The sequence below is a fragment of the Perna viridis genome, chromosome 3 (assembly GCF_037379345.1).
Source record: "Perna viridis isolate PV_CMFRI_1.1 ecotype Kerala chromosome 3, ASM3737934v1, whole genome shotgun sequence".
Taxonomy (NCBI): Eukaryota; Metazoa; Mollusca; class Bivalvia; order Mytilida; family Mytilidae; genus Perna; species Perna viridis.
Genome location: NC_142447.1, coordinates 17,806,486 through 17,833,765, shown reverse-complemented (window position 1 = coordinate 17,833,765; position 27,280 = coordinate 17,806,486). Strand labels below are relative to the sequence as shown.

Below are 27,280 nucleotides of genomic sequence, written 5' to 3'. Positions count from 1 at the left end.
TTACAGCCACGTCTTTTAACTTTGTACTTCAACCATTCTTAAATATTTTAGTTGAAATTACGTTGTATCTAGACAAAAACATCCGGCAGGTCAATTCGCCGGCACGTTACTCCCGCAAAGATATTTTTATCCAGCCCGAGGTAAATTGCGATTTTATAGTAATATGATTTTTGACAGCAGACAAAAGGTTGCCTCACTTTTATTTAGTTATACCATCATCATATAATTCATAAAGTCCTACAGAACTGGATCCGGACCCAATGACATACACCATGGGGGTACCAGTTGGAGAGGTGTTTTCATCCAAATATCTGTAAAAATAAGGCACACTCACTACACTATAATTTAATTTAACTTAAACATACAATTTAAGTTACATGTACCATTTTCCCCTCCAACGACAAAAATAATACGAATAACAGATTTATGAAAATTTACTTTTGAAATGAAAAATAAGGTAGTTTTTTCCCTCTACAATCAGTTATCAAAGTGCCAAACAACTTAAATTCCGACTTTAAATGGTGGCCTAGTGACGTCCTTTTTTTGCCACAGATTATTTTTAGAGACTGAGAATATCTGGAAACAGAGAATCGAAGCATTTTATTTCTTTAATATAAAACACATATTCTAAGTTCAGCACAGAGGTCGTAGTATGATTTTTATAAAGCATGCCCACGTACGGCAAAATCAGTGTGCAAAGGTCATTTCGGTTTTGCATGAAGTGTACTACTGTAATATTCTGAACTTTGTCTGGCAAATATACCTCTATAAAAAGGTTGACTTTCCATTAGCAAAACAATCTGAGAACATGTTAACAATTTTAATTACCATGACCAAAGTATACATAAACTATTAGACTTCAAAATACCAAAATAAACACGACCTTTTATGGGAAAAGTATGCATGAAATTCATACCCAATATCTGAAATGATAGCGTCTCCTGTGTTATTTGCAGCGTATAGTGTGTTCCATGTTTGTGTTGTACCGCCACGTCTATGAACGGATTGGAAGGAGAAAGCTTGACCTATTATTCTGTATGCAAATATCAATCCTGTTCTGGTCCCTGCCACCATCACTGGGTTATTGTTGATAGTACCAACGTCTAGAGCAGTTGGTTCAACTCCCTTCAAAAAATAAGTATAAAATTAGTTTATCATATTTTTTTTTCGCTTAAAGTCAATGTACATGTATATGTACGTAAATTGGTCAACGTTTTGTGTTTAAATTAATATGTACCTTTTCCTTATAAAATAAAAACTGTGAAATTACAATTTGCAAAAGGGAAATAGTTAATTATATGTAAAGAAAAACGGCTTCGTACCTCGTAAATAATAGAATCACAATTATATTTTAGGAATGGTAATCACGTGCGAGTTCATAGGTGGTGGACACCAGGTCCGCCCCTCCCTAAAATTGGGAAAATAATATCTCCGCAGGAAATCTTGCTTTTTCACAAATGTTACCACCCAATATTGTCTTGCCTCGCTTCGTGAAGCCTTTAATTCTGTTTTCGTCCGCAATCTGAAATCCCGAATCCGCCTCTTGCCACGGTAACTGTCCAAATGACATTCAAGGACAAGGAGACATAATTCCTTTCTACACGTACTTACGTAATCGTCTGATCTAAGGTCAGCTTGCTGTTGTGGCGATTGATTCATATTGCTGCATTCACCATTAAATGTACCTCTGTAATTTTGTTCTTGGTAGAATTCCATATCTACACCAGTGTCGTAAACGGCTTGGAATGTTACGGCGTTAAACATAGATACGCTACGACCACCAAACGCATGAGGATATTGAATCAAGTTGATAAAGTTCCTTCCCTCGTTTATTCCAAAGTGTAATCGCCCTTTAAATTAATAAAGAACACCAATGTAGCCCTGAACTAATCGAATGAACGCATACAATATAAAGATACACCTCATGGATACACTATATGTATTAATACTCTTCTCGCAGCAGAATAAGAACTAATATGGCCTGTTTCTCAGTGTACCAAATAAGCAGAGCCATGATAAGAGCAATAACCCATATGCATATTAGAGTATTTACTAACACCAGAGTCTAAACTAACATGTACATGTGTCTAAGAGTGCCCAAGAGACACATATTCTTAACCAATAAATCAGTGTACGCATTAAAAACAGAGTCTGAACTAACATATACATGTATCTAACAGTGCCCACCTTACACATATTCTTAACCAATATATCAGTGCACTCATTAAGAGCGGAAACGGTTTTTGCAACGGAACGGAATCAAGATGTTCACAGTGTACTCACCAAAAGTAGACAATAGAATAAACATGCTACATGTACATTTGTAACTAGTTAGCATTAATTCATATGTATACTCACCAAGTGCGGAATCAGACGTAACATATATATATCCGTGTATTCACCAAATGTAAAGCAGAACCATCATGTTTCGCAATATACCCGAAAAGCAATTTAGCATTTACCAACTTGTATCTAAGAGACACAAGAGCCTAATTAACATTGTACTTACTAATAGCAGGAAATATTCTTATTTATATTGTACAATATATCTCAGTGTATTCACCACCAGATGATGGTAAACTAACACGAATTTTACTGTACTCATAAATACAATGCATGTATCAGAAAATCGACCAATTAGTTAATGTACCTCAGTGTACTCACCAAGATTAGCATCAGTCTGCATTTTAGTATAAGTAGCCTGATCCATTAAGGATCCGTCAAGTTGTCCACCTAAAACATAAGTATTAATTTCAGATCAAAATATGACAAAAAATAAGGAAGACCTGTTTGCAGCGGTGAATGAGAGAGAAAATGAACGACCGCCGCCGCGAGAAGCGTGATATAGTATATAATTTCTGTCATATACGGAATATTTTGTTAAGATATCCACCCCTATTGATCTCATGAATACGAGAAAGCAACCCGGAAACATAACCCCATTGTTAAAAGCAGATTTTTTTTCAGTGCACTAATCTAGTATACCTAACAGAAAATTGTCAATATTATGAGATTGAGACAAAAAATAAAAAGGATACATTTATTTTAGATGACAGGCATCTTTCTCCAGTGTTTGAATAATGAACTGTGGCTGATAATGAATGAAAGGTTAACATTTCGGCTTTTATAGACCAGCTGGTAAATAGTAAAAGAAATATACAAGATCTTTCACTTCGAAATGGGAGTCACAATCTACAAAATGTTCAACATAAAATGTATATATAAACTGATAATGATAAAAACATTAACGTGATTCAAAAAATTTGATAAAGTACATAGAAATATATGTGAATGTTTCGTCTTAATAACTAATTTTTTTTATTTCTGAGTTGGGGGACATTTTTTACAAGCCACGCGTGAAAGTGTCTTCTCCTAGACATGCGTTTCACCAAATAAGCATTTTTGTTCAAAAAAATTACTAGATATTTACCAATGTACATGGCTCTAGCTCTCTGGCCGTCGGTAAAGTCATACCCTTCATTCGCAACCGTCCAGGTCTTCATTGATCCGGTGTCCGCAGACAAGATATATCCAACGCCATTTATTTCAAAATATTTAATGTCACGTGGTTGGTAAAGTCCAAAGATGTTATGACGTTGAAGATTGGCACCTAAAACAATAAAAAGTTAAAATATTATACTACGCTTGATGGAGAAACTGTACTAAGCCACCATTATGGGGACACTGAAATTTCATAACTTTTAATTTTTTTTTGTTTAAGTTAAACTAACTAAAACTTATGCAAGGGAGTCTGTAAAATGCATACGGATTTACCGTTCTTGCTGGTCAAACACTCCATTGGATAAGTAAACAATGACACTTCCGCAAGGTAGGGCTTGGGAAGTAAAAGAATTTTCTTCGCGGAAGTATATATTGAGCACCCCAAAGTTAGCACGAAGATGTCTTTTCTGTGACAATACTAAATAATGGATACACATGTAGATGTTATTAAGAACTTGATTTTCAGCTCAACATTTTTTTTCTATTTTGGCTAAATGTCATACCTCCATCACGATCACTACCGTCCATGTCAAAGCTGGTCCAATTTTTAACACCAAGAGGGTAGATGTCAATGAAGGAGGATGTGGTCAGGTCAAATCTTACAACAGCGTTGTTTTCCTGCAAAAGAATAATATTGATCAGACAAATAATTGGGAAGAGTGAATAATCAAATATGATCAAGAGTGCCGAAGAACGCCGAGATTTCTCAAGTATGCCGAACTTGATCCGCGCAATTTAGCTTCAGATTTTGACCATAATTGCTATTTTGAACATAAATTTGATGGCTATCGAATTTTCAAGCAAAGAGCATTAGTCTATGGGCTTGGGGTCCACCGTGCACATCCCCCTTAAATCAAGTTCATGATAATTTTCACGTACCTTTATATCTCCCAATACCAAATTAATTTGTTGCCAAAGAATACTGTCTGATTTTTTTAAGTACAAGCCTGTACTTGTACCCCCACTGACACAAAATGCCGAGATTTTTGTGACTCAATTGTTCGAACATAACACAATCATAGATCCGTGCCTACCTAGGACACTACGTGTAAAGAAACTAACTGAATATATGTATCAACATGTAGCCTAATGTCTTAGCTTTCCAGTGGTACCAAAATAATTGCAATAACACTTAGAATTTTGGAGTAAAAGAAAAATTGTGTACCCCTACCCCATCGAAAAATGTCTTTCCAAAATCTCTGAATCTGCGCATGGATCAGATGTATCGATACAGCAAACAAACTAACCTGTAAAGAAATGTAAGCATATCTTCCATTGTTGTCAATGGTGACAGATTCTGGCTCCAAGTCCTTTGAAAATGACCCTGTGATATTAGCATCTGGGTCACCTCTAAAGATGTAACGAACACCCTTGGTAACGTATTCAGCAACCCTGTATAAGACACAGATTGAAAATAATAGGCAACCTTTACCTCATATTACTTCCATGTATTTTCTTGAATTATGAAATGATGTACACCATTTCGCTGCATGAGAGACAAATATTATATATCCAGCACAGCGATTTCGTTTGTTTGTTTGTTTGTTTGTTGTTTTTTTTTTTTTTGGTGGGGGTTGAAAAGCACAAATTTGGACCAGAATTCTTTTAAAAAATTAACATATAGAATGAAACTAATTGTAAATGAAATTTAAAATATTTTATCTTTGACTGATCTTTGACTGGAATGAGGAGTTTGTGTCAGTATAACGCCCATGTTAGCTTAAAACTGTCAAAGTTTAGACGGTTGGTACGGTTTGCATATAAAACCCGGTGATGAGCATTAAATTGTAAAATCCAAAATAAAAAAAAACTTTTAAAGAATTTACAAAAGGTTTGACCCAATTAATTAAGATATTATAATTTTTTTAACAATGTCATTCTTCCTTACCGAGCATTAAAATTTTGGAAGTCAACGTTGATTTCTGGGGGGAATCCATTGTCGTTTCTGATCAAAATAGTAAAGGATCCTTCTGGGTCAACGAATACTCCTTCCGGGTTAAGACCTGGTTTTCCTTCATTTACAATAACTAGACGGGAACAATCTGGGGTAAATGCCATATCCTTGGGGTAGAAACCAACTGAAATAAATGAAAGGCAATGACCGAAATTACATTACTGTGCAAATTTATGCATTACAAAAAAAATGACCTAAAATATTACTTTGGTGTTCAAGTAATGAATATCACACGCAGCTTAAATCACAGATGTGTTTTGTGATTAGTATGATAATTAACTTTCAATTGCATTAAACTTTTTTTTTCTTCATTTTGTTTTGCATTAAAGTAAGGTAAATTACATATGTCGTGTGTTTCAATGGTATATCTGTATGTGAAAATATCATAAAATTGTATTGTTAAAAGTTCGCTCATTTATTGAATCTGAAAAGATGTCAGCAAATACTGCAATTCATGATTTATTATTATTTTTTTTTTTTTTTTGCATTTCAGATGGCCCGATCTCCTCGTTAGAACTTTCGATCTTTCATATTTTAGGCCTTCTGATGAAGGAAGCGCTAATCTACAAGTACATGTATGTACTAAATATTAAATTCAGTTTATTTGCATGTCTTGTAATTGTGCATGTTTCTTGTGTCATCACTGTTAGAGTGGACGAGGTAGCTTGATTTTGAGAACTTAAGTTAATTAAGTGAAACTTTGAACTATAATCAAGATGAATAATTTAGCTGATTACCTTCCTTAAGGCAAATTGTCGTATCTGATTTTGATGGGGTATTTTTTAACAAGGAAACTAACTACGGAAAGGCAAAATATTGGGTTTTTAGAACTCTAATAAGTACACTTAGGGCATTTTTTTCCGATGGCTGTTGTTTTTTACAGATATACAATCTTCATTATTTCGGCATTTTATGGGCTTCAATATACCGGAATTTCTCGAAATTCCTTAATTTCTTTGAATTTATAACTCGTATTTTGTTTTTTTTTAAATTACGTACATGTAACTCTCCATGGAATATTCGCGTATTCGTGCCTTGACTGAATCACAAAAACAACAAAAACAAGAACTCCACAAACAATTATATAATACACGTACTCCAAACGCATCGTTAATATATACCTGGTAAACGCCCAAGACGGTTAAAGGTTGGGTCCCCTTTGTAATAAATATCATACAGCTCTACGTGCCCCTCGGCAGCCCTCGTGTTGCTGACAATAGACACAGCTACGGTATCTGGACATACTTGTACATCCGTCACCTCTCCATCCCCAGCTGTGTTGAATTCGTGCGTATAGACAATGGTGGGATTGTCTGGGTTTGTCAGTTCAATGATGTGAAGCAAGTTCGTTCCACTACCTGAAATATGTAATTTATATAGATCTATATGCAATTTAAAAAAAAACATAGTTTGGCGCACTTTAGTAGTAGGGTACCAAGTAAATTGAGAGAGTACAAGAATAAAGGGGGTTCTTTCAAGAATGGTATCGATTATTAGTTATAGATTCATGTACAACTTCTCCTTCCTTAACATACCCGCTGATTTATGTGATTCAAGTCCTTTGTACAATTATTTGTTGTGATCAGTTCTACAATTTAGTTACAATGTACCCAGCGGGCATTCTACATTTAATCACCGTTGAAAAGTGGATACATGTACATGTATATACAACGTCGAATCATTGTGTATTTCACGTATATAGATAATGAATAACGATTTACTTACCACGTTGAGTTAATGTTGGTGATTTCAACGTACGTTGGAATATTAACATCATTCCATCATTGATTTCATCGTTAAATGTTCAATATTCATTAAAACTAAGAGTTAATAGTTTTACCATGCAAAATCGAAAGAAGAGCAGCTCAGTCTATCGTTGATTTTTTTTCTTTCTTGACCATCAAAGAGCACATCCTATTTGTTTTCGTGTTTATAGGGGACGAGGTAACGGCATTTAATGCGAAATAAAGTCATAGCTTGGAAGCAAAAGAGCCTTATTTTAGTCTGCCAGGAAGGCACGTCATTCAAAGCTTCTTCCTCACTAAAAAGCGTTTATTATATGATCTTCAATTATTACTTAAATTCGGACATCTTTTTTTTTCGTTCACAACATATGCCGTAAGAATAGGCATTAGTAAAAAAAATCCTAAGTACGAACACTGAGTAATATCGATTTCACTGATTAACGATGAGAAGTGTCAAGAAGTGGCAAGAACAATCAAGATGTGTAGAAAAAAAGACCAAGTGACAAGAATGTGTTTATATATATATATTCAACTTCGTCCTTTTACACCTTACATCTGCCTCATATTGATATCATTATATTTAATATATTTGTTGTTTGTTTGTTGTTTGTTTTTGTTTTCTTTTTATGAAGGCGGGTTTATCTCTTATTTTATCATTTAGGGAGAGTCTGTGTGAAATATAATTGTTCTAGTAACCATGCCAGGTGCGGGTCCAGGTAATGGCGTAATAGGCATATGCCTCCCCCTCCATTTTTTTAAAGAAAACAAGAACAAAAAAAACCATCGTAATCGGCAAAACATTGTATTGAATTTGACAATTTATCATATTCATTCATTATACGTTTCCTTTTATACTAATTCTCGTCATTACGCCTCCCCTTCATAAAATCCTAGATCCGCCCTGCATGCATTGTACCCATTGCTTTCACTGTCACCATAATCTATACACAAACGTCCATCAGCCATGAACGACTGCAATTCGATTTTACTGTGCAGTTTTTTTTATTTCAATTACGTAGTTAGAATAAAAGTCAACTAGTACAGCATAGCCGAAACGTCATATATTTTGTCAATTTGAACAGTTTACTAAGGACACATTCCTACTGAATTTGCAAGACATATGTTCTTCCCAACTTACGGATGTTCGCTGCTCTTTTTAAGCACAAGGGTTTCAAAGGGTTGCGAAATCTTTTAAGATCTTTCATGCTATAACAAAATAAGTAGCGTAACAAAAATCGATGGGTATATATGCCCGTTTTTTAAGATATAAGCATTAAAAATGCTGTCAGAAGAATGATTTCTTTTGATATCTCAGTGGGTTTCATCTATTTAAAATTCCGTAGAAATAGCAAAGATTTCCTAAAAATTTCTCAAATGATTTTTAAGGAGTGTTAAATGAATTTTTGAAAAAAATGATCGGAGTCACTGGGCATAAATATTTTGGTATGTAATGGATAAAACCAGAGAAGTCTGTAAATCTGACCAAATAGCTGAATATGCGCAGCGAACATTCTTAATTCAGGACAGGTGAGCATACAATTTCCAGCCAACAACAGATATAGGTTATTGTTATCAAGGTAACAAGTGTAATTGCACGATCGCTTATGTAACCGTCTTGATAGCACCTAATACTGGGTCGGTTTAACTTTTTTTTCACAATATGTTATGACTACCTTCTTGTCAGAATGCTACAAATACATCGTTAAATCACAACTTAATTGATGGGAGGACGGATTGACGGACAGACTGATACTTCAAAATCATTTTACCATCCGAAACTTTGCTGCATGGAGTACATTAAGGTACTTACCAACTACGTACAACATTCGTGTGGGGGCATGGTATCTGGCTTTAGTAGCACCGTCTCTCAGCATAGCGAATCTTCCACTTAAGTCATAGGGCAATTTTACATAACCCTTCTCCCTGAATTGCAGAATCCCCATTACAACAGGGGTTAAAACCAGAAATACAATTAGGCACCTCATATTGTCAGTCTGAAAATAGAAATAGAAATGAATCGATACATAGCAATATAATTACTGTTTTAACATGAATATAAGGGCACATATAAGTTTTTTACGATAATATTTTCATAATAATATTGATCGTTATCTTGGGAAGGAATATAATTTGTTATTATCTAAGTTTTCTTTCGTTTAGTTTCCTTTTCTTGAATTCAGTCAAGTTAAATATCTACCAAACATAACAATGCGGAACCGATTAAGTCAAATATCCCTTTCATACTCTACATTTTTAAGAGGACGTCGACGCAAAAACTAGGCAGGGGTTGACACGTGACAAATTTTATTTTCAAACTTTTTAAAGTTTTCATCAATGTCATATCGCAAATGCATCCTTTTTCAAAATTGAATGTTTGGGGTTTGATAAAATGCAAGTGTTTAAGAGAAATAAATTAAATAGAAAGCATTGAAATTCATTGAAAAAGGGAGACAGCTTTCTTACGGAATTGTAAAATCATTTTTAGAGCCATCCATTGTTATTATTAAATTTTTTTGAACTATCGGGCATTTATATAATATAAACATTACATTGGAACAAAAAAAAATCAGCGAGATAAAATTTACCCTGTGCCACCCATATCATAGCATCTGCCTAATTATTATATGGATAGCCTCTTAAATGAAGTCCGTGATATCGTTCACAAGTGTGTATTTTATATACAATTATGCATGTCTGTCCTGGTACCTGATATTTTTTAAAATTGAACCGACAACCGATTTGTGAGCATTAACCAAGTAAAAGAGGTTTTCAATAACATAAACCGTATGAAATAAACATAAAGAAATATTCCATATGAAAATAGAAAACAGATGTAAAAAATTAGTATTTACCTGGCACGACGAGTCAACCTATTTTAATGTAAAGAAGCCACCAGAACCTAGACACGACCTTTCCAAACCCTTATCTTATTTCAGTGTAGTATTCAGATAACAGATCATGATTGATCAAAAGCTGACCTTATACTTACGTGCAATTCTGTTTTGGTTATTGGTTCAGTATACGTATGAGATTATAAAATTAGAAATAAAATACCTTGACACTGTAATTCTACTACATAGTAAGTATTACCCAGTATTTGCAGGAACACCCACAATCAATGGTCGGTGTACTAACAAGTCGAGAGGTAATCAGGGACTTTATTTTAGTAATGTATTATCCCTGGTCTGGTCTTTATCTTGACCTACTAAGAAAGCTGAATTCTGTCTTCGTGACATAGTTTGAAGTTATGTGTGTCCTTTAAATAAGTATGGGTTATAACAAAGAGAAGCATTCAATATTCCTAGCTGATGACTTCTTCATCTTTCTTCAATGCCGTAATGTAACAAGTGTTGTCATGATTAAGATTAGTTATATCTAATCTGTAATAAAATCTTAAAATGTCTCAATAATATCAAGTTCTCTTTCATTTTTTTTACGTATATGCAACCATATATATTTACTTAATTCCTTCTATGTAGTTCATCACCAATTTCTGTGCTCAGATTTAAGATTTAAGCGATGAATTCCTTCTTTCTGTGATATTTGAAAATTTAAGTATCATTCGTTGTCAGAATCATGCAATGAGGGCACATTATTTTAGGGAAAAGGTGTGGGGGAAATCGTCCTGCTTTTTTACCTAGTGCATTTCAAGTCTATTTAACCTATCAACATGCTAAAAGGGTAAACTTTAAGATACATCTTAAAAAAAAGGTAAACTTTACAAATACTTTGATGGTTATCTATAGAGATCACGAGATATATATACAATGTACTTTGATAATGCAATAAAATTTCGGTGTTTTTTTTTCCGTCGTGTGTCACTCCTTATATACATTTGCTTGATTCTTAGAGAGAGAAGTACTTATTCAGACTTCTTGTTGCCTTAAAATCAATGATTAATGAAATAACCTCGGGTGGTCATTTCTTACTTCTTCATATTATGCAAAAGCCGCATGGTTTGCATAACAATTAGACGGAATGACACGACATAATTTCACGACATGGGCATGCCTTTACTTCTGATAATAGAAAGAACCGTGACAGCTGTGTGTTGAATCACTTGATCAGTGAAATCTCGAAGCTTGGGCACAATGGTAAGTGGAAATATTGCAAGATATCGTTATATTTCTACTATTTCACAACTCTTGAAATGATGGATTGATTTTTTACCAAATATATGCATTTTCTATTATTTCATGATGTACAAAAAGTTACATCTCGTTGATTTAACCACAATTTTCGGTTATGGCTTAGTTTGTTACATAATTGTACTTGATCTTGACCTTTCTGGTTTTTTTTTCTAATACAGCTTAAATTTGTAAAATAATTATTCCTTGCAAACAAAACTTTTTTTAACTATTATCACCATGCATATTTTCTTAATAATTAAAACCACAATTTGAGTTCATTGGCAGATCTAGGTTCATATATGTTTATTACGAAGTTTTATTGGCTAACGTTCGAATATTAGCCTAAATATGATCAAAACTGCCAACCCAATACAAAAATAAAAAAGTGCGCCAATACTACTAAATTTAGCCGTCTAATACGTCATATTAGCCTGGTTTAAATCCATACTGACTTAGACCAATATGGCGTATTAGATTAGTTAGTCAATAAAAGTATAATTGCATTAGGTTTTCCATATTGACTGGATTATTGGTCCTCGGTTAGCAATATTGGACTTTGGCTACGCCTCGGACCAATAATGAAGCCAATATGGAAAACCTTACGCAATTATATTATATTATTAACCAACTACCCAAAATACGTTAAAACATGTCAAAAACTGACTAATTTATAAGATATTCAAACCGGTCATCTATACGGAGCCAATATGGATCAAACTATACAGGGCCAATACGGCATCATAACTTCCGGTCGTTTGACACCGCCATTTTGAGTTAGAATTGGATTTAATGAACTTTGATCACCAGGACTAAAAGCTGCAGAAACACAAAAAAGTCTACCATTTTATACAAAAAAGATATTTAAGTCTGAATAATGCAAATAAACCTACATGTTTTTGGTAAAACACGAAAACAACTGTTCTAAAAATCATCTAGCTGAGTTGGTTAATAAAATTGTCCATAAAAATGTAATTTCATATTGGCCCTGTTATTGGTTTTGGTCTGTCATATTGGTCGAGGCAGTCGTATTGGTCCTGAGGCATCTCCGAGGGCCAATACGGCTGTCGAGGCCAATATGGTTGACCTCAAACCTATAACAGGGCCAATTTGAAATTACATATTTATTAACATATATTATTGACTAACGTTCGAATATTAGCCTAACTAATACAGTATGATAAAAACTGCCAATACAATACGAAAAACAAAAGTGCGTCAATACGGCATTTAGCCGTCCAATACAGGATTCAGCCATCCAATATGGCTTTTACCCGTCGCAAAGTTAATAAATCCCTTCCTCCTAAAAATCTACTAATTGTGTCCAACTAGATATAAAAAGGCCGACACCATTTCATGCAAAGTTTCAGTCTGAAAAATTCTAATCATGCATATTTTATTAGAATTATACTGATGTTCTCTTTTAATAAACAGATGTTGCGAGCGTTAGTCCTCCTCCTTAGTTCGGCGTCGGTCTTCTGTCAGTTCAGTATGACGCAAATAGCATACCATTTATTTCCCTATGAGGGCACAAACCTTGGACTACTGACAAACGCCGCACACAGAGCCGCATACCATGCCCCAAGCAGAATGTTATACGTTTTAGGTAAATATAAACAGTGTCATTGTGCCATACCTACGCGCAAGCAATAAAATTGACGGTAAATACAAATTGATCGGATTAAGCATGTACATTAAACAGCAAACCAATAATATTTACTATCCTTTAATGAAAACACAGGCAGGTTTGTCTGCTTTATCAAAGTATTGTTATCAGCAGTTTTACAAACGAACATTGTTAAAAAAAAAGAAAAATATGAGTTAAACATGTCTTTAAGAGAATAAGAGCAAGTATGGCACCTTCGTTTTGTATACAAAGTCAATTCCTTTCGGCAATAATCGTTGTTCTACAGGCTAAGTATAAGCCTGAATGATCTACTTTAAAATACGTTCATATCCTGGGAAAAAGCTGGGATCTTAGTATTTGCTAAATAAAAAACCTGTGATCATAATAAACCAACTTTTTTTTCAGGAGCACAAACTGCATCCAACCAACCACGTCTACTTCACATTGTTAATATTGCCAACCCGGTGACACCATCCGTCGTCTATACACATCAATTCAGTGCTGCTGAGAACGGCATTGCCAACGACGTCGAAGTCTGTTCCGATACCGTCGTTGTTTCTCTCGAGTCTAGTCTACCATCAAAGGAAGGACATGTCGAATTTTTCACCCCTTACCAACAGGGAAATCCAAATTCTTTCGTACGAACAGGAAGAGAAACAGGTAATTTATTTAAAGGGAAGTAATCGAGCTGATAAAAGAAAAATCGGAGAATTATTAAACCAACGTGAACATGGACTATGTGTATATGGCACGTTTAAGAGATTCACGCCTGGTTCATCTGGCTTTGATTTTCTGTTTGCTTAAACGTGTCTTTGCTTCAGTTTTATATACTGTTTGTTTGTCTTCATATTTTTTTGTTCGTCTTTTTTAAGGCTTTGGTTTGTTTTACAACTGAAAAAAATAATAAAATAAAAACACGTTGGTCTTAGAGTAAAAGAGTAATCAAGGGAACCAAGGTTATAGCGATAATCAAAAGAATGTATTCCAGGGACAAAGACCAGATATGGAAAACAGACATACATAACAAAGAACATAAAGTAACTAAAATCATACATACAAAGTAACAAAAGTAAATGAGCAACTCGGACTCCACTAAAAACTAGGAGCATGAACCAGGTGCACCGGTAGGGTAAGCGTCCTCTGCTTTTCTAAAAACACCCGCCGAGTTTCTTTCAGTAGAGGATTGATCCAGGGAGTGCAGGGGGTCGCACCCTTCCTTTTTATTGAAAAAAATGGCATTCTCATTTCTAAAACTGACAAACTATGGTACGTAATGTCATAGCACCCCTTTTTTCTGAGGAACCCAGGCTGGCATCCCTCCTTTTCAAATGCCTGGATCCACCCCTGCTTAGACATGTCTAACGGTTAAAATGTAGATTTACTGACTATGTATTCACCAAAAAATAAACGATTTGAATAGACTAGCACTTTTTTATAGGAGCTGATATATACTTCCAGATTAGAGCTCGAGATTTAATTTATTAAGGGATAAACATAAATTAAGAGGAGTGGGGGCTGCAAAAGCTGTGGGGTTTAATTTGCTTAAAATGATCTTTGACAGAAATATACAGATAAAAAACAAAACTATTGTATTTTTCAGTTGGTGTCGACCCTAAAGGTATGGCATTCACAAGTGATTGTCAGAAATTAGTTGTTGCCAACGAAGCACGTGGTGAAAGAGATCCAACTTCCGGTCAGTTCGTTGACAGTCCAGGGTCTGTCTCCATCATCTTGAGAAATGATGGTGGGTTCCCAGCCGTCGTTACCCTTGACTTTAGTTCATTTTTGTCTGGCAGGTATGCATTGTTTGGTTCTCATAGTAGTTGCTTATATTTGTGCTCACAAAGGCCTGAGTCAACTTGTATGTGTTTATTGTTTATGTGCGTGTGTGTTTATTGCTGAGTAATAAATATTATTACAGTAGCAGGGCATGGGTAGAAAAAAAGAAATTTCGTCGCAGAATTGTGTATTTATCATGTTAATCAACTACCTAGGTGATAATTTGAAATGATTTTAAAAAAAACAAGAAAACAAAAAAAGAAAGAAACACACAAACACTACCCCACGCACCCCCCCCCCACACACACACACACATAATTGTTATAAAACTGCTGTTATTCCCATTTTTTGAGACGGCTGCTTCTTTGTATATATGTCAATTCATGGAGAAAAAATGTCTTGGTTATTCCAGTCCGATTGTAATTCAGGGCGCTTTAAAAGTTAAGCAAACTCGTTAATCAGTTTTGTTAGAACTCAAAGTATAACCCGTTGGTTTGTTTTGTACTTTAGAGAGCAGTTTTACTTGGACAGAGGAGTTAGGTGGGTATACAGAGGAAACCATCAAGCTGGAATTGTAAACACATTTGCTGATGATCTTGAGCCAGAGAGAGTAACTTTGAGTACAGACGATCGATTTGCTTACGTATCTCTACCGGTAAGGTTTCATCATTGTGTATTTTACACGTTTGCACGCACCAATATTTGTAAATATCTTTTGGAATAATTTTGTTATTTTTTTACTTTTCTCTATGTGTGTGTGTCTGTCTGTCTGTCCGTCTGTCCGTCTGTCTGTACATGTATAAAAATACAAAATATACATTTTCAATTTGGTTTTGTAGGAAAACAATGCTGTTGCCAGAATTGATATCAACAACTATAATGTCAACGAGATTTTTGCATTAGGGGTTAAAAACTGGACATTGTATGATATGGATGGCAGTGACAGGGACGGTGGCAAGTATATTTCTGTTCTATAGTTTGCTTATTATCCTTAAAATTTTATTGTCAATAAAAGTATGGTTTTTCGCACTATTTATTTAAGTAGAGATGTGTATCCAAGACTTGTGCATGAATGTTACACGAGGGCCCTAATTTTTGATATTTTGATGTAAAACCATCCGATATTTATAGGAGCGTTTCCTAACAGAAAAGATTTTTTGGGTACAACATTCAGTGGGTGCACCCCTACACAGGAATGTCAAAGGTGAAAAATTTAAATAATTATTTATTTAAACATTTTTTTTATTACACTTAAATAGAAATAGTATATACAGCAACGCGAATTCAAACGACTTTCATGGCTTGGCGTTTAGGGGCGTGTCCAGGATATTTGAAAGGGGGGGCGTAGAATAAAATATTTCGCCTCGCTTCGCTCGGCGAAAAAATTTTTGGACCTTTTTTGGCTTAAAAACATAAAATAATAGAGAATTGCACTAATGTAACGGTTCCTGACTTGGAGCATGTATATTTTATAGTTAAAGTGTCAGGGTGTGACATTTTTTATGCCGAGTTAGTGTCACACAAAACAACCAAAATTCATGTATTATACTGATTTACTTACCGTTTTGGTTGTTTAAAAAAGGTGTCCAAGACACCTTGATACGATTTTAAGGTCTTTTGACGTTTTGTTTTTGACATCGACATCTTTGCGAATTCTTTATCACATCAACAACAATGGATACTAATCGCAGAGTCGAACACGCCGGACTCCGAGAAACGAAATTTTACGGTTGATGATGACCCATCAAATTGGGGAATCAGTATAAAAAGAAATCAGAGTATGTGTTTAATTAATGAATATGATAAATTGCCATCATTCAATACAATACTAGCAGATTATAACGATAGTTTTTTTTTTTTTTTTTTTTTTTTTTTTTTTTAAGGGGGGGGGGGGGGGTAAGCCCATTACGCCCTTACCTGGACCCGCCCCTGGCGTTTAATCTCTACAAGTACATACATCAATAAATTAGACTTTTTCAACCCGGATGTTTTGTTTGATTGAGTAGCAAAATAAAATAAGATTTATATGGGGAGACGGTGCTTCGTGCTTTGTCTTTCTCTCACTGCCCTTATAGAGTACCACTTAATAAAAGATTCATGCAGTCAGAATAAACAAAGAGAGAAGTATATGTAAACTCGCATTCGTTTGCAAGAATTCGTTTCACTATATAAACCCGCCATCCGATTAGAATTCAAGATCACACACGTGTTTAGTCCTTTGTGGAGCGAAACGTATTGAAGTGTATGCTTTAGCACAACAATGCGTCGAGATTTATTATGTTTTTAAAAAATCAGTAGTTTGAAATTCTAATACCTATAAAAAGTTACAGATACTAACTTTGTATTTATTTCTTTAGAAATTCCCTCAGCAATAAATGAGATTAAAAACGAACTATTATTGAAAGTTCATTTAAATATTTAAGAAATAAATCACGGAAACTCCAATTTATCATTGTTTTACCACGGGGCTGACCATTTATGCTTCATTATTGTACCCCGAGCGATAGCAATATATTTCCTCTCGCTATCGCTCGGGGTAAAACAATGCGGCATAAATGGTCAGCTCCGTGGTAAGACAATGTTAAAATAGAGTTTCCGTGATTTATTTCGATTCTAATAAGACAACTACGGTACTTTTTTTACATTTTCGTGACCTATTACGGTAATCTTAGACCTGCCATGTTTGTCAATATTTAGCTGTGCACGTCATGCTATGTCAGTTGAAATGGTCGCTAGTGAAACTTTGCTTTGTATTTTGTACGTACAATGAAGGAAAGGGCGAATTGTTGTTTGCATTATAAGGTCACAGTGTTCACACATTGCCAAGAACCAATGTTTCATTCATTGACGATTGTTATTGTTTTCACTCATGATGGCGCACGTGGCGAGTGTTACCGTGCACATGTACGTGTGCGAGTTGTTTTTACGGAATATAACTGTTCTAAAACATAACGTTTAATATTTTCATTAAATATGAATTTGATTTTCATTCATGCTGCTGAAACAAATGAAAGCAGCATGATTAAAGTTGGCAGTAATTTACATACAAGCCACGCCCAATAAGTCGCGTGCCGCTCATAGCAATCGAAAATCGACCACTGTGACAGTTGTGGTCTCAAAACCTGTTAAGGACGTCATATCAGAATTACTGTTTAAATACAAAAAAAATTGTTGTCTTGTAAATAAAATAATAACATATATTCAGTCCATCCAATTAGTATGTTAAATTAAAAGATTCAAGTTTCGGTGACATTTTTTTGTGTTTTGCCATAAAAACCAGGAACGTGTACTTTTTTAAATCACAGTCGCAACTTTGAATGAATATCGTACACGCAATAAAACATTCAAGGAGTGGGCTGTTAAGGATAGATCGATATACACTACAACCTGCACAAACCGAATAACCCTAAATAATCCCGAAGTGTTATGTTGCAACAAGATTGAAGTCATCACTATAGAAGTTTTATGATCGTCATCATGAACTCGTGGATCATTACGGTGTATCCATCTGCGCCATGACATAAAACTGATTTGTTCTACATGTCATTATTTTCCTTTCCTCTTTCGTCCACCCCGGACTTGACTTTTTATTAGCAACTCGGCGGGTGTTTCTAGAAAAGCAGAGGATTCTTACCCTACCGGTGCACCTGGTCCATGCTCCCAGGTTTTAGTGTTTGCTCATTTGCTTTTGTTGCTTTATATGTATTATTTTGGTTACTTTGTGTTCTTTGTTGTTTGTGTCTGTTTTCCATGTCTGGTCTTTGTCCTTTGGTTGCATTCTTTTGACAACCGCTAGAACCTTGGTTCCCTTGATTATTCTTTCCGAAAACCTGTCGAATCAGTCACTTTTTAAATACAATTCAAAATTTTAACTTAAAAAACCAAAAACCCGTAAACCCGTTTTAATCGAAACAATTTTGAAGTTTAAAAGGGGTTCAGTTTAGACGAGTTTAACTGTATATTCTCTGCCTGATTCTTATTTTGAATTGTGCTTAATTTGTCTCGAGTACATGCATTGAAATCGCAATGCCCAAAGGCTTTCGAAAGACCATTCTTATCAACTTTTTTGAAATAATAAGAATTCAGACCGACAACTATCCTATACGATTAAATTTCTAGTCATCACACACTTAACTATTAACTGCCAATTATAGGAAGTGAATGCAGACGTTCTGAAAAGTCATGGCTTGAAAATGGTGATTGCGTCGAATTTAAAGTAGCTGTTGCAACAAAATTAGACTAAAATAGATCGACAAGACATAATTGCAATCTGGTACATTGTTACTGTTGTAGTACTTTGTAGTACAAGTGGAGAGTTCGTTTTTGTGGTTTCCACCTGCAACATATGTAGTGCTTTCGAGTTATGTTTTATTCCTTATATGGTGTTTTCGGCTACGAAATTAATTAAATGATATGACGAACAGATGTAGTGTCAGTTTCGAACATTTTTTGAAATATTAAACGGACACTTGGTCCGTACATGCTGTAACAGTTTAAGTCTACCTGCGCTATATCCATATAAACTAAAAAAAGCAAATCAACCATCGTTAATCTGTATAAATTGAAACAGTTCATTTCAGTTGGCGCTAGGTCCATCTGAACTGCTACAGTTAAGTCAACCTGCGCTATGTCGTATAAACTACAAAAGTCAACCGTTTTTTTCTTAAATCCATATAAACTATAACAGTTTATGTCTACAGGCGCCATGTCCGTATGAACTGCTTTACAGTAGTTCATGTCAACCGGCACTATGTACATTTTAAGACATCCAACACTTCGACCGTATGATTTGTAAAAGATTAAGTATACCGACTTTAGGTCTTGTCTCGGTGAACAGTATAGAAGTTAGAGTCTCGAAATCACTGAAATCACTCTAGCATTTTTTTTTGTAACATTCTGGCCACTAAGCACCCTGTAGCTTCATAATTTAAAATATAGATTCTTTTCGTTTGCTATTTTAGGTGCTAATTTGGTTAGACATCCAACTGGTCTTTATTCCATGTACCAAGCAACAGACATTAAGACAGCGCTTTTGAATGGCGCAGAATATTTGGTTTCCGCTAACCAGGGGGTCATTAAGAGATATTCAGCCCAAGAGCTTGGTGGTACCGAGTTTGATGAATCTAGGATGGCTATTACCGTCGCCAACGGCAAGTATATTTATATACAATGTAGAAATTATTAATGCAGCGATATCGTTCGAGACGGATGAGGAAGAATGTTTTCGTATCGTTCGTACGAAGTCCAAGGGACATCTTTCTTGGCACATAATAAACACAAAATAAATGAAATCGGACTTAAAATATGACTGTTACGTTGTAGGCAGTAAATTTTAATGGTTTTTATTATGATTCATGATTGGTCTTTAAGGTTTATTCGAAATTTTTATCTTTTTTTATTTATGAACCATATAGTATCTTGAGAGTACATTTTATCTTGAAAAAAAACGACATAGTATCTCGAGGGATAGAAATAATAACAACCAACAACAAAATATTTTTCAATTGCCTGTTTCTGCCACCGTAGGGAAGAGGTGTTAGCAGTGTGTGGATACCGGGTAATTATGAACATAGGTAAAGGGAATAAAATTCATTTTTATTTTTTATTTCATTTTCTTATTTATTTATTTATTTGGTTATTTATTTATTTATTTATTTATTTAGTCTTGGTTTATGATGTTTTTTTTTCGCTAAACCGAATCAAGGAAAGATATTTGAATATTGAAGGGGGAACTGGAGTATTGGGGGAGAATGGGAACTACAAGTAACAATAAACTACTGTCAACCCCTTAAATGAAGGAACACCCAAAAAAACAGACATTGCATTAAAGATATATTATAATTGTTGTTTACGGAAATGGTAATATACCACAAAAAAATTAATTTGAGATAAATACTGTTATCTGATTGGTTAAAATAATTTTGTTATATCTCAATGGATAAAAAAATATTAACTGTTCAGTTAAATTCAGATCTACTTTTCTCATGTTTAAAGACAAAATTGTGTTTTAATATTTATTTATAAGAACTGGCAATAATAAAAATTTTGTCTATTGAAAAATAGCATGAATTTTCCATGTGCATATTCTGTTTATTGCACTTCGCACAATAAACAATATGCACATGGAAAATTTATGTTATTTTTCAATAGACAAAATTTTTATTATTGCCAATTCTTAAGTACTCAACTTTCGTGAATCAAGATGGCCGTCATAAAATCCTTTTATATTACAGATAACGAGTTCGACAGCACCAACTGGCCTGCTGGATTGACCACAGCAGTAAACTCCGAAGCTAATCTGGGTAGGGATCTAAAAAGGGTTGTGGTTGGTCCGTTTATCTATGAAATATGTATTATTCGTCGGATACCATTAATCATGTTTATTTTAAACATATTTTATTTCAAATAACTGCGTCAATTATACATGTAGTTAATACAACAGTAATTATACATGTACACCATATGGATTCGGAAACAAGATTATGTTAATCCGTCTCCTATCATATGACAAATATTAACGCACAGTATCAGTATTCTCTAATACGTTCATTTCATATATATTTATGCAATAGTGAAATAGAAAAATAATATGTGAAATTAAAGTAAAATAGACATGTAGGTGAAAGCAGAAGAAATATGATGAGATGTATTCGAAAGGAAAAACAAGCGATACCAGTGTTAATCTACGAATCGTTTATTTTATTTTTTTTTAATATAAGATTGCACCTTTAAGAATAATTCGGTATATTTTTCTGTTGAAAGAGCATAATTTTGACCCTATAATAGGAGCATTAATATAAATCTGAAAACTTAAAGGTTGGATAGTGTTAAGACGGATTTCTGAGTACTTGTAGTATTCAAGTAAGAAATGGTTGCTTGTCTTTACTTAGCCACAGGAACAGTTCGGACAGGCAACCAGGCTGCATTTGAACAGATGCTCGTTGAGAGAGTTGCTGTTCATACGCCAACTGGCATAGTCTACTACCAATGTAATAGTGCGATGGTCGTGTGATGTTATTAGATACATAAATACGCGATTTAAGTATGCTCAGTGACCTTGAATTACGAGTGGCTACTGGGAATTCAACATATTAATATTATAGACAATACGAAATAGTTCGAATAAACAGACGTCCTTGTATGCGTCTCGGATAAGTCGTGTGATTGACGCGTGAAATGGCTGACCGCGCTTTTGGTACCATGGCACCATGGTACTTATATAAAATACTCGGGGGTATCACCTTCATCATCTTATACATCATCACGAGTTTAAGTTTTTTTTTCCTACTTTAAACGAGTTTTTCCCATCCGGTTTAACGATATAAATTTTCTAGTGATGTTAATTTCGTGCCACCAGTTACGTTACGGATCGCTTCTACCTGGACTCCTTCGATATTGTTAATTAAAAATTTGAAGAACATTGTCCCATACAACATCTCCGTATTCAAGAATTGGTTTGATATACGAAATGCACATTTTATTCAGTGTAAACCGAAACACGCCGAAGATCATTGATCCCAGTGTAAACTTATTTTAACGATATACTCAATATTGTCATGCCAAGAACCGTCATCAGGGAAATAAACACCCTTATCATGTTTAAACATGATCGCTTCTGCCTTGTCATGGAAAACGAAAGTTGGCAATAATGTATAGCGATTAATTGAAAATCAACGACACTAATTTTTCATTGGATAACACTTTTGGTCAGGTATTTCTTCATTGGAAAACATTTTTTGGACTGGGGAAGGTAACGACAAAAAGATACCATCAGGTGTTTGCTTTTCGGGATCTTTCTGATTTTTTCCTTTGGAAAGGCTCAACGTTTCATCACCCTGACAGCCCGCACTGAAGCTAGCCGTAAATAATATATTCATAGAATTTGGTTGCGTTCAAACATTTTATGGTGATATACTCTACCTCTACTCCTTGTATCAAGAAGTATTTTGTTTTCATTTACACACGGTACAAAATATCGATAGAAAAGTCAACAGCCTATGTACCAGAATCCGAATTCGGACCTGTTCGTCTTCAAAACTCATTGCAAAATAACGTGTTTGAATGAAATGAATGTAAAATAAAACCGAGTTTCAGATATACCATAAATTTACATTTTCTACTTTTCTTTAAAGGTCGCTTAAAAATCAGGTACACCGACGCTAAAGACATGATTTCAAACCGTATCAAGGACGTCATTGGCTACGGAGGGCGCAGTGGCTCATTATGGAGCACATCAACAATGACATTAGCTTATGATACTGGTGATGAGTTAGCTCGGGAGGAGGTCGCTGCTTACGCCCTAACTTTCAACGGTGAAGCTTCAGATGCTAACCTTTCACCAGAACAACAAGTTGATCTAAGATCTGATGATCAGGTATTTTTTTCCTTTTCTAATAATTTCTTGTAATGAAAAAAAATCTTTTATCCACCATATAAGCCCTGTTGCAACATTATCAAGCAAACGTACTGTTCGTTTAAATATTTTTGATGTTGGAAATCTGTACAATTGTGTGTACAGAAAAAAAAATCATTTGTAACAAAAATTTCTATAGACTTACGTACGTAAGTAATATCACCATACAGCATGCAGTTATTTCCGCAAATTTATTTTTAATGGAAAGAAATACATAAATATATCAGATTCTTATGAATGTGCCATTGAATATCGGAATTAGGCCACATTCCAATCTCTCCGCGTTTTTGGTCTCCAAAAAATGGTATGATACTCTTCTTACTGTGTTAATAATAACGATGTTTGATTCCACAGATTGTACTGTATTTCAGGGAACTGAGCCAACTAGCGTCGGAGTAGGAACAATCAATATTGCCGGTGGTGGTACTCTCCCAATTATTGTCATGGGAACCAGAACAGGGTTCATCCATCTTTACAGCGATTCCCTCACACTTCCCCAGCACGAGATTGTCTACAGGGAGGGACAAACAGGCACCACATGGGCCAGTTTGTACGCCAACAGACAAGCCGGTCACGCCATCATCTCAGATATTGGGTAAGATATACACGTACTATATGTATGCTTAAGCTCTGAAAATTACCTAACGTACGATATTCATTGTAGACGCTGCAGACACCCTCAATAAGAAAACGCAAGAATCTTGCTTTTTGTTTAATGTCATAGAATTTCGAAAGGCCTATCTCTGCAGCTGTTGCCTGGTATTCTATCTGAGCTCAATGTACCGCGATTATTAAAAAGCCTGGATCAGATGCTATGCAGCTGATAGTCAGAAAGTCAACCATCGCGAACTCCTGTCGCTGCATGGGCCTTGGTTTGTCAAATGAATCTTCCAAAACTATACCCTTAATCTAAACAAAAAAAAATATTTCATGTTCTAATTTACCTTTTAATAGTATTATTACCTAGATTAACACAGAAAAAGTATTATAAATCTAATTTGCGGAAACTTTTTCTGATAAATATAATATAGGGATATTAGACATTTTAATATTAATTAGGGGATCGTCTACAAATTAAAAGAGTTTTCGTATCTTTTATCAAATAATAACATACATATAATAACTACATAGTAAACCATGTATCCATCAATATCATAAAGTCCAATTTTGATGAAAATGATTCAGCAAATATTCTGATTTCTCATTAAAAGAGTCTTTTCACCAAGTTGAAACTAGGTAATCAAGAATGTGCATCTTACGTACATGTATGCCTTTATAGATCATACAGTACATGTAAGCTTGCATTTAAATCGATTCCACTTCTGCTGTTATAGCTACGAAGCATTTCTCAAAGTTTGAAGAAAATTGGTCAAAACAATTTTAAGCGCTATCCAGGCGACAACATATTATGACGGACAGACAGACGGACGGAATAAAAACATTTATGAAAAAAGATTTGCTGATTGGATATAATTATCATGTTTCTCATTTTAAATCAAGTGCAAAAAGTCTACATATGACAGACAGTTTCCGCAAGATCAGAACAATTATAATGTCAACTGGAAAGCATTTAGTCTGATATTGTGATAAAATCTTTTTTTTTTCAGAGTAATAAGCAATGCTGACTCTCCAGACGGAACAGTTTTGGTTTACGTTATTGGATCTGGAACTGGTTCACTAGGAATTTACAGAGTGTCTTTCAGTTAAAAGTTTATTACTAAAGTTTTGTTTTTTTTTTACTCTCTAAAAACCAGCAATAAAAAAGTTCATGTAAAATCTTTTTGTAATTATCAAGGGTTGGTGAAAATGGCTGCAGCTGCTACGTTTTTTAGCTCACCTGGTCTAAGGCCAGATGAGCTATTGCCATCACTTGGCGTCTGTCGTCCGTCGTCGTCGTTAACAATTATACAAAACTCTTCTCCTCTGAAACTACTTGACTAATTAGAACCAAACATGGTATGAATGTTCCTTTGGGTATCCTGCATAGAACTGATGTAGGGATATTTGATTCGTCATAAAAACATGGCCGCCGTTACTAAAAATAGAACATAGGGGTCAGACAGTAGTTTTTCGCATATATCTCCTAAACCGTTAGGTTTAGCTGAATTCTGACATTAAAGTAAAAGTGTTCAGCATGATGAGATCTATCTCTGGTCAAATTTTGGTTTTAATCCGTTCAGCCATGTTGGAGTTATTGCCCTTTTTCAACAATTTTTGCTATTTTTAATGTTATTTCTTTCCAAAATCTTCTCCTCTGACACTACTTGATCAATTGAAACCAAACTTAGTATGAATGTTTCTTGGGGTGTCCTGCTTAGAACTGATGTGGGGATTTTGGATTCGTCAAAAACATGGCCGCCGTTACTAAAAATAGAACATAGGGGTCAGACAGTAGTTTTTCGCATATATCTCCTAAACCGTTAGATTTAGCTGAATTCTGACATTAAAGTAAAAGTGTTCAGCATGTTGAGATCTATGTCTGGTCAAATTTTGGTTTTAATCCGTTAAGCCTTGTTGGAGTTATTGCCCTTTTTTCAACGATTTTTGCTATTTTTAATGTTATTTCTTTACAAAATCTTCTCCTCTGACACGACTTGATCAATTGAAACCAAACTTAGTATGAATGTTTCTTGGGATATACTGCATAGAACTGATGTGGGGATTTTTGATTCGTCGAAAAACATGGCCGCCGTTACTAAAAATGGAACATAGGGGTCAGACAGTAGTTTTTCACATATATCTCCTAAACCGTTAGGTTTATCCAAATTTTTTCAATAGATGAAATGATCCATATTACTAGGACTACAAAAGTCTTCAGACTCCTTGTAAGAGATATTGCCTTTCAAAGGGGAAAAATGACTTTTTCTAATAGTTTTCAGTCAATATCTTGAAAACTATGATAGATTAAAAGAAACTTTCAATTGTTAAAAAGATCTTGTGATAGTCCTACCAAAGACTTCTTTAGTCAAATTGATGGACAACTTGTTTAATTTATTTTCTTTGAAAGGCAAAATTCAAGAAGGTGAGGGATTCAGGCTCCTGAGAGCCTCTTGTTTTTTTTTATGTTTGTGAACCGGTTTTACCAGTTTTACTTATATTCTGAATTGGAATTGTCTCATGTTTTTACTAAACCTGTTTCAATATTACCATATTTGTCAGTACTTGCCAACCATACAAAGCTGATGCAGCACAACAGTAACACAGTTTATATGCAGTTTATACGCAGTTTATACAAAAAAGCTATAAACCAAGTATAAATGAAACGAAATTACTTTTTTACGAAAATAAAACAAAATACAACATTTGTCAATCATGAAATAAGACGAAAATCATGAAAAAATTTGAACTAAAAATGTCGACTACAGTGAGCTGAATGATCTATACTTTTATTGATTTTTATCAATTAAGATCGAAGATCAGAATTGATACAGCAGTCGCCAGAGCCTATCGATTTGTAAAGTCTTTTACCATCTGCAATTATCTCTTGCACCGCCGCAGGAAAATAGTTCCATTGACATACATATACCCCGTTAAGCTTAATTCAGATACTTACATGTAGGTCCCCTTTAAATTAATTCCATATATAAAATTTTATTCTGTCATTAATGTCAATAAACAAATTAACCCAATCAACAATTTTTACTGCAAACTAAATTTGCTGATCGGCTTGATTGAGTACCTAATTGATTTCAATTAAAAATGTTTAACCTCTTATCAGTACCCGTTCGTTTCTATGATTTTACACGACTAAACCAGTCGTTAACTGTCGAAATACATATGTATTCAATTGCCTACAAATGCTTTATTCTTAGTGACGCACAGTAAACCATTTGATGTGTATCTAGAAATGAAAACCCTATGAATTTTCATCAATCCTAGAAAAAAAAGAGAATGCTAGAGAAAGGTGTTCCAGGCTATTATTTTGGCCAAATTTTAAACAAAAGTGAAGCAAAACCCCCGAAACCATCCGGATTTAACACCAACTGCGTCGTGTATTTATAAAAAATGGAACCTTTCATTGCATTAAACTGACAAGTCGGAAGGGAACGTTCTATTATTCTATTTACGGTAATAGAACACATTTTTATCTAATATCCAAATGATCGGAAAAAAATTGATGATTATTTGAGGCAT

At 34.5% G+C, this 27,280-nt stretch overlaps 2 protein-coding genes across 4 annotated transcripts; one reads left to right on the top strand and one right to left on the bottom strand.

The window, feature by feature from the left end:
* Positions 1–183: 183 nt before the first annotated feature.
* On the bottom strand, positions 184–13,488 carry LOC148621267 (mesenchyme-specific cell surface glycoprotein-like). 3 transcript variants are annotated; one of them, XM_088575429.1, is made up of 11 exons: positions 13,349–13,488; positions 9,011–9,194; positions 6,577–6,813; positions 5,390–5,579; positions 4,749–4,893; positions 4,005–4,119; positions 3,431–3,610; positions 2,665–2,733; positions 1,612–1,850; positions 917–1,125; positions 184–311 (listed from the first exon to the last, which is right to left on the bottom strand). In XM_088575429.1, the coding sequence occupies exons 2-11, from the start codon at positions 9,183–9,185 to the stop codon at positions 200–202; spliced, it is 1,671 nt and encodes a 556-aa protein (XP_088431555.1). In that variant the 5' UTR covers positions 9,186–9,194; positions 13,349–13,488; the 3' UTR covers positions 184–199. The 3 variants fall into 3 exon arrangements, with proteins under 3 accessions (XP_088431555.1, XP_088431556.1, XP_088431554.1); XM_088575430.1 differs by lacking the exon at positions 13,349–13,488 and adding an exon at positions 10,291–10,314; XM_088575428.1 differs by lacking the exon at positions 13,349–13,488 and adding an exon at positions 10,053–10,199.
* On the top strand, positions 11,138–24,868 carry LOC148621266 (mesenchyme-specific cell surface glycoprotein-like). The gene is made up of 11 exons (XM_088575426.1): positions 11,138–11,294; positions 12,762–12,933; positions 13,360–13,614; positions 14,555–14,750; positions 15,244–15,388; positions 15,573–15,687; positions 19,695–19,883; positions 20,967–21,035; positions 22,866–23,107; positions 23,518–23,741; positions 24,754–24,868. Exons 1-11 carry the CDS (start codon positions 11,292–11,294, stop codon positions 24,851–24,853), a joined length of 1,710 nt encoding a protein of 569 aa, XP_088431552.1. The 5' UTR covers positions 11,138–11,291; the 3' UTR covers positions 24,854–24,868.
* Positions 24,869–27,280: the final 2,412 nt, after the last annotated feature.